Here is a 13,742-nt window from a genome sequence, read left to right as displayed (position 1 = left end):
GGCTCGCCAGTGTCTGAACCAGATTATGTTATCCTAGGATGCTTTTCACTTCTCACATTCTAATTGTTACATATTTCTTCCTAATAGTTACCCTACATCTTGCTGTAAATTTATATTCTGCTCACCTTGAATTCAGTGGGAATAAAAACAGTCCTTCATCATCACCAAACATATCACACGTGGTGCCATTTATACAGAACCCACAATGCTACTACTGATTTATATATATGTGTGTGTGTGTGTGTGTGTGTGTGTGTGTGTGTGTGTGTGTGTAATTGATGTTTTGGGCCTGCTTATCATGTGCTAATTATCGTGCTAAGGTCTATATTTATTTATTCCATTTGCTCAAGATCCTGAAGCCAGAAAGCAGGGAGGCCAGGATCTGAGTCTGGTAGACTCTAGATCTAATGATCCCTGAGATGCCGCTTGTCTGTGGATGCATCACAACCTGTGGGTGATGGATATTCAAGGCTGTGGGAGCCTGCCACCTAATAGATCCCGCCACCCCACCTCCTACTCTGGTGAAGCACAATTACTGGCACAAAATCGCATGCTATCACCCTCGGGGGTACTTTTTTAGTTGGAAGTGGGGAGGAGGGGGAGGAGAAAGGCACGACATACGCGTCTATAACAATCACACAAATGCATCCAAGCACACATCGTAACGATTTATTTGCATTTTGCATGGTGTGTGGGGAGCCTGGCTTTCTCCTGTCTTTCAAGTTGGAACTCTGATTTCCCATGCTACCCATAATGCTACATTACTGTAAACATTTATATATCGTCAATTTAAACAACACACATACTCTACGCCATTCACCGAAATGTAAACGATTACAAAAGAGGCCAAGGCGGAACCGCTGTGAAAGCCATAACATTTATTGAAGAGCGGACATATGTTTGCAAATCACAGCGCTGCACGGGCACACAATCCACGGTTCACGATGCTGTTCCAATTAAGCTTTTAATAGAGCCTTCTCATATAATCCGTTTTAAAGACAATTAATGAAAGGGGAAAAAAGGTGTCAGTCGCAGTTACATTTGCAAAAACCAAACTGCAGCTTTTATTTAGAATGAATCTGTGCTCAGCTATGTAGACGTACACATGTTGATTATTTGGACCTATGCACGCATTTCTGGATGGGCAGAACTTCTCAATGAATAATGGCTGTAGTAACCCAAAAAGTATCTCAGAATATTGTCAGTCTTAGAGACCAGGGCAACAACTGCAATAGAATTTCTACCATTTGCCCCAATTAATACACCACTTTGCCCTGAAGATGTTCAAGTCAGCATTTTATTGTTGGAATAATAAAGAGAAATTCATCTGACAAAGGGCATGATACAGAATACATCTATAGAAGACACTTCTCATCTTAATGTTGACAAGTTGATGTCCTTCCTTTTGTATCAGTGAAAGAAATTTTGGTCAAATTGTCAAAAAAAAAAACAAACCCAAAAAAACAAAAAAAACCACCAGCTCCTAATGTGGAATTTAACCTCCCATTTTCGTCTAAAAGTTATCTTTTAACAACAACGACAATAAAAAATAAAACTTCATTTCCAAGAATTTAAAAAATTGAAAGAAAAACAGCAAAGTTGATAATTAAAAATAAAAATTTATATTATTCATTTTTCTGACTACTACCATTTTGTTTTGTTTTGTTTTTTTATGTGTACCTTTCATGGAAATATCTGTCACAGTGATCATGGAATAGAAATTTGATTTTATATCCTTAGAGGTTAATAATATGATGTTAACAACAATTTTCTAATCAAAGAATCTGATAGTGTAAAACATCGGATGTAGGAATATCTAACCGATGACCACTGAGATTGCGAAGAATCTAGAAACTTCAGAAAGAGAAAACCTAGCTGATTTGATTGGCTCTGTGTTGTACTACTTACTTTGTTTAATACAGCATCTGTTATTAAAGACGCTTTGGTCAAAGCACAAGTTGTCAACTGACTTCTAAGCATTGCCTATTACTTGGCCCCTGGTCTGAACAGAGAACTGGCAATTTAAGGTCAGGCTCTTGCTCATTTCCTGTATATGTCTCTGGATATAATATTCTATTGTTTATTCCCTATTTTACTTTGAAATTCAGAAACCTTCTACCTGCCTGAACCTGATGTTTTGATACCTAATTTAATATTTCATGTAAGAACTTATATAAACCAAATATTTTGTCTAAAAATGTAATTTTCTTTAACCTCTCTTTTTGTTATTCTTCAATGCCCAGGCAAGGAACCTGTTTACAGCAGTCAGACTCTTTCCAGAGAATAATCCAGATAGGCTCAGCTCAGTTTTCTGGCGGGTGCTTCCTAGTCACTGGTACATCTGGTTTCTCTTCACATAGAAAAGTTTGTTGATCTGCCATCATCTGCCTGGTACCTTGCTGGATTTATCCCAGAAGAATCTACGGGGAAATGCCCATTTGCACTCCTAATTTGTAAATCACAGTCACAAAATCAGATACACTACTCACTAACCTATACACCAAATTTATAAATCTAAAGCTGTAAAAAAAGAAGAAAGTTGGAGAAATACCTTCCTATGTGTCTATGGGACTATTTCCTCAGCCTTGAAAAGTGCTGGCCTTACACATTTGCTCACTGTTTTTAAAAAATCACATTCTTTTCATTCAATCAATAAACATTTACTGAATTCCTACTGTGAGTGGCCACTGTAACCTTTCTATCCTTTCTAAAAGAAAGCAAAGGGGCCTTGTTCAGTGGGTCTAAGGCAGTAATAAGGACATGTCAATTTATGCTGGAGTTTTCTAGTCAGTTTTAAGGTAATTTCTTTCATATAAGAGGAAATAACAGAGTAAAAAATGGAAGAGAGGAAAGCACTCAGTACCTACTTGTCAAGCACTGGGCCAGGAACTCTGTGGATGTTTGGTGCAGAATGCTAATAAGCCTCTTAGGAATTATGGAAGGTATTTATTTTTCCTATTTTATGGACAAGGATAAAAAACTGTTGATTAGTTCAATAATCGTTCAAGACCATTCCCCATGCTACACTATAGTTTATGTTCTAAATTGATTCACCACCTGAAAAGGCAATCGGCATGATTCCAAAATTTGAACTAAGAGCCAAGGAGCTCCAAAGTAAAAACTCAAGGCTTACTGTTTTTGTTGTTGATTTCACAACACAAGATGCTGTAAACTTTTCTGGACTAAGAAACTGCTTGAATACAGCTGTTCTAATTTGCTTAAATTCCTGTAGTGGGAGGAAGCCCTTCACATTATGCATTACCTAAGTCAAGAAAAGGCTGATTCCTCACCCCACAAAATTGTGTTGTAAGATGAACTGAACAGGAATTTTGCTATAATCCTCCAAATTCATAATATCCTCAATATTATGAAAGAAAAGTCTCTAACTAATATCTTTTGATGTTCTAGGAAATACAAATCAAGGTACTCCTCTAGTTCTGTTAACATATCTGTCCTTTACTTACCTTATCTTAAAATATTAAAGATATCATAAATGTTAGATAAAAGAGAAAATGCTACGAAATAATTACTCATCCTTAAGAGTAATTATCTCCAGGTATAATTCATGGTAAGACTCCTTCCTTTCTCTTATATTTTTCTCTTATATTTCTTACCTGATCTTCATTTAATGCAAAAGAATTAATGAGCTGCCTTTAATACTTCCCTACTTAAAGTTTTCTTCCTCTGGCTTGAGGTAAGAAGTCTTACAAGTCCATTGGCTAGTTAACCATTCTAGATTGTGACTCTTAATTTAGGTAGAGAATCATTATTTTCAGATTCCAACAGCAGACACAAAGAGATTTAAATGTAGCAAGATAACTGAAGTTAGACATAACACAAATAGAAAATAAAACTTTAAATGACCAGAGTCCCCCCCACCTTTTTTTTTTTTTCCGGTTGCCATAGATTGTATCATAATGCCCATGGTGAGCAGAGTTTTCAGAAATTGGGTCCCTTCTAGCAACAGTTCAAAAAACGCATGTAAATGTACATCTGTGAAATAAATCTACCACCGATGCTGCACCTGGAGATGAGGTGGTGAAGAGGAAGCCATTTGTTATCACAATAAATTATATCTGTAATCTATACAGACCTCCCACTCCTTAAAAAAACAAAACAAAACAAAATCTAGCTTGGAAATTTTAAAGACTCTGGTTCCCTTAGAAAAAATTACGAAAAGGTTGACTGGAGTATGATCCTTACTTATCTGCAAGCAACATAGAGTTTAAAGGACAATTTATACATGCTTTTGAGCTTAGTCTCCTTGCGTTGCATTTGAGACTGATTTTACAGTGTCTAAATTAATCTCTAGAAGTAGATAAACTATGTAAACCTTAGATTTTTAAAGCAGTACTGTGATAAAAATGCCCTTGGAGACCTTAACTGCTCACCTAGGGACCAGTATGCACCAGGAAGAAAATGAATGTTAATTGCTTTTCCTTTGAGAGCCTCCTACTCTTAAGAATCACAATGCTGATGTAAACTTACATATCGTGTCTATTTCCAAGTAGTGTGGGAAAGATTCTGTAATGCAGGACTGCTCAGGGGCTCTCCGAAGCTGCCTGCCCTGGGAGCCTGCTGTGTATCTGTGTCTTCTTTGATAACTTCCTTTCAATTATTTTTGATCCCATCAACATGGCTGTGTTTTCTAAGCAGAAAATAAAACTACTGACATCCAAAGGCAAGAAAAGTAAGAATCAGGAATATTCCAGATTTGTCTTCATTTCCTTCCCCTACTTCCTTCTACTCTCCTTTCTGGCTGTGGTTATGCGACCAGTGGTTAGGTCTACCACCCTGCCCCCCACACGCCTGACATCAGAAACTTGGGGAGTGAGGTGGGATTGGACACAACACTGGCCTTGGCAGCCCCCAGGGAGTGAGGGAAACTAGCTATCAAGTTACAGAGCTGGCTCTAGCCTAGCCGGGCTTGTGGGAGAGCAAGACACTGTTACTGGTCCTAACACTAAACCAGCCAGGTTAAATTTAAAACGAGAAGTTAGAAAAATTGGTCTTCCCTGGGTGATGTTCCTTAATTCATCAGCTTTATGATTCTACCTATATATGAAATGACTATAAAAAGCACCTTAAAATAAGGATTCCATCACCAAACTATTCTATATTGAATTCTATAAAAAAAAATCTCAACCCACGAAAACATGGTCCTATATGAAGCGAGAAGAAGATGTATGTTAAAATATAAAATGAAAGCTCCTAACTCTCAAGTTAAAGGCTAATGTGGAAACGATGTAATGGCGAGCTAGTGCCAGAAACCTGCTCTGTGTCTTATATTACACTTACAATCAGTTATCACCCAAATGCCTCAGCCAACCTCATTTATTTCCCCCCAAGAATTCGGAGAATGGACAGGAGAGTTCCCAAAGTATGCACAAGACCTTATCTCAAAACTGAACTCAGTTCTTCTTTATGTGATGTTTCACTGCCTCACTTCTAGCTGTTGTAAGTTAGTTACCCAGGATACTAAGTTGATTATTCCAGAATTTTTCCAAGCAAAAAGTTAAGCTGATGAGTATTTCCAGGATCATCATCCATGTCCCTTTTTTGAAAGAAGGTTCTAAATATGCCCTTTTCCAGTCTTCAGGCACCTCATCAGTCCTCCACGAGTTCTCAAAAATGATATCTAGCGGTTCTGTGATGACTTCGGCCAATTCATTAAGTACTCTAGGATGCCGGCCATGGGGACCTGTGGATTTGAACATATCGGGGTTATTTAGGTTCTCCTTTACCCATTCTTCCCCTAGTCCGTCATGGATTTCTGCTCCTAGTTTTCTTTTAAGTAAACTCCACACCCAGTGTGGGACTCGAACTCACCACCCTGCGCTCAAGAGTCACATGCTGTACCGACTGCTGCTCCTATGTTTAAGTCACAATTGTCCTTTCTGGTTATCAAATGGACTTTTAAAACAATAGTTTTTTTTTTTTTAATGTTTACTTTTTGAGAGAGAGAGAGAGAGAGAGAGAGAGCGAGAGTAAGTGGGCGAGGGGCAGACAGAGGGAGACACAGAATCTGAAGCTGACTCCAGGCTCTGAGCTGTCAGCACAAAGCCCGACGCAGGGCTCGAACTCATGAACCATGAGATCATGACCTGAGCTGAAGTTGGACGCTTAACTTACTGAGCCACCCAGGTGCCCCTGAAAAAACAGCTTTAAGTCTCTGTTTTTTTTTTTAACCTATCAATTTTCTCCTTGAAGCTACTGAATGAAAAATGTAATTTTTTTTCAGGCCCAAGTCTTATTTGTCGTGTTTAAAAACGTTGTTCTTTTTTTCCCCCCTTTTATGTTTCTTGTAAGAACAGGCAAGTAAAGCAAAAAAAAAAATAAATGAAAGTATATCTTGCAACAGTTTGTCTCCTGACGTCACCTCGCTCGCTACTACGCAGGAGCGTCCTCAGTAGCAGAAGTAACAGCACACTTGGAGACATTCTAAAGGCCACCTATCTCGGGCTCAGAGGGTACATATCTATTCAACTTGTACCTGCAACTGCTAACTCAAAATGCACCTTCTGAAATAGAAAAAAGATTCACAGTCATCCTTAGAATCGTTTGTAGGTACACACAGTCACTTTTTCACGTAGGCATTTCAAAAGCGTAGTCGTACACGAGCTGGAAAGAGATCGAGAAGGATTTCTTAGGAAGCAGCCCCCTCTCGTAGAAATTGCCTGCTGTCTTGCGGTCATCTGTGCCGACGTTCTGGGATTGCTATTACACTAATTATCACCGAGCTGTGATAGGCGTTGACAGTTTTAACCCCTTCTTTGTCACAGAGAGTCCTCAGAAACCGAAAGCCAGCAACAGATTATGGCTTCCTGCCCATATGTCGCCGCATGCCCCAAATCCCCTGATGGATCTAGAATACAGGCAGGGGAGGAAGAAAGAGAGTGCAGAGGGGAAGAATGAGGACACGTGAGTCTTCCAACGCGATGTCTGATGTGACAGGCAGACCGTGCCGCTTGGATTCAACTGTTAACTTGTTTCATTTTGTTTTCTAATTGGAACAGCTTTTGAAAAAGGTTGAATCAGTTGTGCGGTCTTTTGTTTTGCCTTTCTAGTCTCCACCTCTCCAGCCTCACCCCTTGTTTTAGCTCTTAAAAGAGCCGTGTTAAGTGCCAAAAAAAAAAAAAAAAAAAAAAAGTATTCTAGACATCACTAAAAGACTCTTTTAAAGAATAATTCTGCACATTTCTCTAGGGTACAACAATTTGTTTTAGCATGTGCCATTTTCACCCCTGCTCAAATAGCCACCTGCTGATGGCAATATGTTAACTAATATGTCATTATTAATTAGTGTGGGTAATATCATCCACCAACTGCATCTAAATGGAGAGAAAGTATTACTATCCGTGCTCAGAAAGTTTCTTTCTCCAGGGAATCAAGCGCTTTCCAGGCCCTTTTTTTTCTATATTACTAAGTAATAATATCATACTACTAATTTACATATTCAAATAGTCACTCCAATAAATTCACATCTAAGCCAATGCCTCTATCAAGATCACTTCCTGCTATGAACTATGGAAAAATCATGTTCAATCTATCTTGACAAACTATTTTTGCAGGGCGGTGGGGTGGGGTGGGGGGAACAAGGGGAAGTTCCGTAGAGGAGGGAAGTCACCCTAATATAAAGACGGCAAGACTGTTTGGTGTAACGTTGTCATAGGTGAATGAATGGAAAGGCATTCCACCAAAAACTATCTTGCCTATACAGTGCAAGAGACTGCATTTCAAACAGAAAAGGCAGAAGAAAGAGCTTCAGGTTACAGCTTTAGGCGTCAGCGTTTCTCGGATGGCAGGAAGACCCCAGCTAGGATCAGGGCAGAGTCACAAAGGGAGGGATAAGGCAACACCCATGGTGAGGACATTCTTCCTACAACGAAAGAGTCTCTGATGTCTGCCCAAGCTAGATATAGTTCCGTCTGAAGTCAGAAAGATGGCCTCACCTACCTTGAAAGGTCATTTTTATTCTAGGAACCTACGAAAGTAAGGAAAATGCCTTTGGACAGGTTATCACCAGCAAATGCAGACACCTTCCATATTATTAAACCCCTTAAAGACGTGGGGCGTGAAATCATTCACAAACCCAGCACCAAGCTGACAGCCTCTGAAACCTCATGTGTGCCTTTGCTTCAACAAAAACAAATCACATTCATTAAACAAGCCCAGCCTTCCATTTTGCTTTGTTTTATTTATTTATTTACTTACTTACTTACTTGCTTGTTTATTTATTGTTCTTTGGGGGAGAAAGCAGGAGGCAGACAAACAGGATTTCCGCAGTTGGGTCAATGGAGAGTTTCAAGATGTGAGCAGTCCCAGAGAGCTGTAATGAGCCCAGCACATGTTGGTTCATGATTGCAAGGAAATGTCACTAATTTCTCTGTTACAAACGCGGCTTCACGCTCTGGCAGCTGACATGCACCGTGACGTCCCTGATCCGGCTCCTGATAGAGCCCACTCTTCGTGTGGAATAGGAGCGAACAGATTTTGAAAATTCTGCCCGGCTTGCAGGGGATACCTGCTGGAAAGGAGTCTTCTGGGCACTGCCAGTCCAGCCTTATTTCGCACGGCTGCTCTCCCCGCCACATGTTTTTCATATTTCCTTTCCCCCCTAAATTATCTGGCAGATGCCTACCAAGAAAGAAGCTCTTTCTTCACTCCAGAGAAATAATAATCTGTTTATATGTATTTATAGGCTTCTTTGGATATTAGGTTGACAAAAAAAATCATGCATGGCATTGCTTCAAATCTGGTCCTTTCTCAAAAACCATGAAAAGCCAAGCCTTGGAACAATAAATAGCAGGCTATATTTTTGGTGCTATCAATGCTCCTGAAGTGTTGCTATTTTTAAAGGTGGAGTTTATGAAAAATGAATGCAGTAGTTTGTAATGTGCCAAATTATATCTCTCTATGTCTAGGGAAACACTGCGAGAAGAGAAGAGAAGAGAAGAGAAGAGAAGAGAAGAGAAGAGAAAGAAAAGTAAAGTAAAGTAAAGTAAAGTAAAGAAAAGAAAAGAAAAGAAAAGAAAAGAAAAGAAAAGAAAAGAAAAGAAAAAAGGGTTCTTCCCCAGCTGGCCTAATTCTCCCCTAACCTGCCTTTGAAATCACTCTCAATAATAGTTATGGCCACACAAACCTAATTCTTGGGCTGAACGGTGACTTTTCAGTTTTATATGTTCTAGGCTATTATGGGGAGTGGGAGGGGCGGAGGGAAAGTCTTTCACTTCACAGATATTTGGCAATTCTCCTAATCGACGTTAGAGTTCCAATCCGAGAAACAGGGAGGGGCGGCGAAAGTTATTTAATGAATAAAGAAACTATTGTGCTGTAGTTAAAAATTAGATTTATGAGACTACATTTTTTCTCGGTTGATTATTCTGATTTTTAAGTGATTTCAAGTCTGTTACTCTTTTTAGCTTGTGATTTACCCCCCTAATTAAAGGCAATCAGAGTTACACGGAGGGTGCCCGATTTAGAAGTTATTTCTCTGTTGTGTTATTATTCTAGAGGCTATAACTCCACTGCAGATATAGAGCCAACAGGCAGAAAATATCCACATTTGGGTGCTGGGATAAAGACATAAAACTGGCGAGTGAATATTAATAGCCCATGCAGTTTCCTTACAATGGGGGTGGGGAAAACACTCTCAGGAAAAAGTTAAGATTGATGGTACAAATGCCACGTTCTCTCCTTCTGGATGACACAAGGGGCACAGAGCTGAATGTGGTCTGGTGGTCTGGTGACAAGATAAAAGCTTTTTTTACCTCATGACTTTCTCAAGCTAAGTTTCCCAACATTCAGTCACATCACAATGCCTATCGTTATGGAACGAAGGATGGTTGGAATTTGCTTAGAGAGACGGGGCTTAAATACAGCTTGTTTTTCTTTTTTTATTATTTTTTTTAATGTTTATTTAGTTTTGAGAGAGAGAGAGAGGGAATATGAGCGGGGAGGGGCAGAGAGAGAGGAAGACACAGAATCCAAAGCGGACTCCAGGCTCCGAGCTGTCAGCAGAGATCCCGATGTGGGGCTCGAACTCATGAACCATGAGATCAAGACCTGAACCGAAGTCAGACGCTTAACCGACGGAGCCACCCAGGAGCCCCTTCAGCTTCGTTTCAACTGTGAACTTCTCCAAGGGCAGAAACCACATTTCATTCTCTTTATGTCTCCAGTGGAAACATACATATAACGTCACACACACGACTATCGCTGACCGATGGGATCCCCCACAGTGTAACGTTTACGTATCATTCCTCAGTAAGCTAAGTTCCTACTGGAAAATATCAGTCCGGCAGTCAGCTGAGAGTATCTATTTCCAACAGAGAAAACATTTTCAGTATATGTCCACTCCACCAGTGTATATCGTGATGGTCACCTTTCCGTTCCTCAAAAGGCCTGGGTCCCCTCGGCTGCTGCACTAGGAAAGGCCAAGGCTGCCTCCCAGACCCCAGGAAGCTGGAGGATGCCTACTTAAGGTCACATAATTAGCTGGCATACATGTCCTTTCGCTGCTAGATTTCCCAGGGAATTCTACAGACTAAAAAAAAAATAACTGACTTCGGAGTGACCTACGTATATTTTCTTTTTTTGACTTTAAACACAAACACCCAATGGGGCTCCTGGGTGGCTCAGTCAGTTGGGCGTCCGACTTCGGCTCAGGTCATCATCTCACAATCCATGGGTTCGAGCCCCACATTGGGCTCTGTGCTGACAGCTCAGAGCCTGGAGCCTCCTTCGGATTCTGTGTCTCCCTCTCTCTCTCTGCCCCTCCCCTGCTCAGTCTCTGTCTCTCTCTGTCTCAAAAATAAATATTCTGATACAACAGAATACCAGAGACTGGGTGGTTTATAAACAACAAAGGCTGGGAAGGCCAACCTCAAGGTGCCTACAGATTCGGTGGTGAAGGCTCTCTTCTTGGTTCACAGACACCATCTTCTCGCTGAAGGAGTGAGGGAGCTTTCTGGGGGACCTTTTATAAAGGCGCTGACCCCGTCATCCGTGCCTCATCCTCACGACCCAATCACCTCCCAAAGGCCCCACCTCCAAATACCATTCTAGGCATTAGGTTTCAACCTACGAATCTTGGAGAACACAGACTCAGTCTGCAGGAATGTTTGTCTCTAACCAGACTCAAGGCTGCCCACTGAAGGGTTCTCGCCTCTCTCTCTCTCTCTCTCTCTCTCTCTCTCTCTCTCATCTACCTAGTCGCTGTAAAATCATCCATTATTATGTACTAATGGTCTCTGAAGACACCATTAGCAGTAATCTGCTAACTCTTACTATGATTATCATCGATATGATTGCCCTTAACGGTATGTTTACAGAGAATACTGTAATTATTATTACCTGCCTATCCTAGCAACAGTAAACAACTGCTAATCTTTATTAAGTGACCTTCCTCTGTGCCAGGCACTGTGCTGAGAACATCGTGTATTTACGCGAAATCTCCATCACTTGTCACCAGAAGCCAATGTGATGCCTATCACGGACCCGGTTTTATAGATGAGGAATCTGAGGCTTTGAAGTGTAGGTAACCTGGCTGGGTTAAAGTATTAATCAGTGGCAGAGGGGGTCTGTCCAACAGCAGAGCCTCCTCTTATAAAAGGACATCTGCACCCTATCATTTTTTTGAGTTTTTTAACATTTTTATTCATTTTTTGTGAGACGGAGAGAGACAGGGTATGAGCAGGGGAGAGGCAGAGACAGAGGGTGACATAGAATCCAAAGCAGGCTCCAGGCTCTGAGCTGTCAGCACAGAGCCCGATGGAGGGCTCAAAGCCATGAACCATAGAATCATGACCTGAGCCAAAGTCAGATGCTCAACTGACTGAGCCACCCAGGTGCCCTAAGTAGGTCTGCACCCCACCGTTTGTGATTGGGAATGTATAATAAATGGTGTTCCCCAAAGTGCCTATCACTTAGAATGTGAACTTAGAAATACGGCCTTTGCAGAAGGTTCAGGATCTCAAGATAAAATCATCCTGGATTTAGGGCCCACCCTAATCCTAAATCCAGTCACTGGTGTGCTTGTAAGAGGAGAACAGTCCACAGAGAGACATACACAGAGGAGAAGCCCATGTGAAGACAGAGGCGGAGAACAGAGAGAGAGGCGGCCATAAGCCAAGTGATGCCAGGAGTCGCCTGACGCCGGAAGGAGTGCGGAAGGATTCTCTCCTGGAGGCTTTGGGGGGAGCACGCCCTCTCCCCCAAGACCTGATGTTGGACTTCTGGATTCCAGAACCATGAGAGAATAAATTTCCGTTGGTTTAAGCCACTCAGCTTTTGGCACGTTGTCATAGAAGGCCTCGGAAACTAATACAGACCCCTCTTACAGAAAGATATAATTTCTCAAATGCTCTTAGGAATATTTTTAATCACCTCATTGTTTTAGGCAGTACATGCAAATGTGATTTGAGGCAAAAGGTATTTTTATTCAGAATATTAAATGCTGAGCATAATGCTTACTTAGATATTATATGCAATGTCATTCATAATATATAAGGGAAATTTTGCTTCTTCACATTAAATAAATGATGCAAACTATTTAAATTAATTATATAAGAAAAATACGACTTATGAAAAATACATTAAAGACGATACACTGTGTTTATACATGAACTCCGTGTATATTAAAAAGCCGGCTGAGATTTAACCACTTGCTACAGCATCAAAAATAGAAAATAATCAGAATTTGAAATTACTGCTTTTCTTTTGCTTAATGTCCACTGATTTATTATTTGTTTGAATATTTATGATTTGCTTTAAATTGCAGGACAAGAGAAGGGTTCAGTGGCTATTTGCAAGCATTTCTCTACAGATAACAAACGATGTATGTGGATACTTTCATTTCCAATGAGTTCAAATTGCACATAATTGCCCATAGTTTTCTGTTTTAGTATCAGTTATTGATGAATGAGAATTTAATGTGCAAGGTAAGCATATTTGAGCTCTATGAGGTTTTCATTTTAAAGAGGACAATATTTAAATAATTTTCGGTATTTTCATTACAAAATACATTTAAAGGTCTATAATGAAACAGTCACTATTCCCAACCTGGAAAACTTTTTTTGATTTCTCTGACAGCTCAGAAGGCTCCAGCTGGAAAACACTGCAATTCTCTATTAGCAGTCACCAAACATTTGGTTCCAGGATCCATTTGTATTTAAAAAAAAAAAAAAAAAAAAAAACATTGAGGATTCCAAAGAGCTTTTGTTTATGTGGGTTATAACTATTGATATATTTACACTATTTGAAATCACAACTGAGCAATTTTTGAAATATTTAATTCATTTAAAAATAAAAATAGTAAATGCATTACATGTTAACCTAAGTAAGATTTTTATGAAAAAAATACATTTTCCCCCCAAATTAAGAAGCATGGCGTTAATTTTCATTTTTGGATATTTATTTAATGGCTGGTTCGACAGACTACTGGATTCTCACCTCATCCACGTTTGATCTGTGACAATATGTTATTTTAGGTGAAGTATCTAAACAAAATCTAGCCTCACACAGATATGTCATTAGAAAAAGACTAAAAAAAAACAAATAAAAAGGAAAATTATTTTCATAGTTTTATTTTTTATTTTCAAAAAATTTAATGTTTATTTACTTTTGAGAGAGAGAGACAGAGTGCGAGCAGGGGAGAGGCAGAGAGAGAGAAAGACACAATCTGAAGCAGGCTCCAGGCTCTGAGCAGTCAGCACAGAGCCTGAAGCGGGGCTCGAACCCAC

The 13,742-nt window shown here is 40.0% G+C and overlaps 1 protein-coding gene across 3 annotated transcripts in view; it reads right to left on the bottom strand.

Moving 5' to 3' along the window:
- Positions 1-5,318: 5,318 nt before the first annotated feature.
- SAMD5 (sterile alpha motif domain containing 5) overlaps positions 5,319-13,742 on the bottom strand; it is a 68,603-nt gene continuing 60,179 nt past the window's right edge. The window contains exon 2 of one of the 3 annotated variants that reach the window (XM_042987287.1): positions 5,319-5,701. In XM_042987287.1, coding sequence (XP_042843221.1) covers positions 5,639-5,701 — 63 coding nt within the window. In that variant the 3' untranslated portion in view covers positions 5,319-5,638. The remainder of the gene's footprint in view (positions 5,702-13,742) is intronic. The other 2 variants (XR_006217925.1, XR_006217926.1) reach the window with 2 other exon arrangements.

Source organism: Panthera tigris, chromosome B2 (genome assembly GCF_018350195.1).
Source record: "Panthera tigris isolate Pti1 chromosome B2, P.tigris_Pti1_mat1.1, whole genome shotgun sequence".
Lineage (NCBI taxonomy): Eukaryota > Metazoa > Chordata > Mammalia > Carnivora > Felidae > Panthera > Panthera tigris.
Note: the sequence above shows the minus strand (reverse complement) of the source record. Positions and strands in the feature narration are given on the sequence as shown.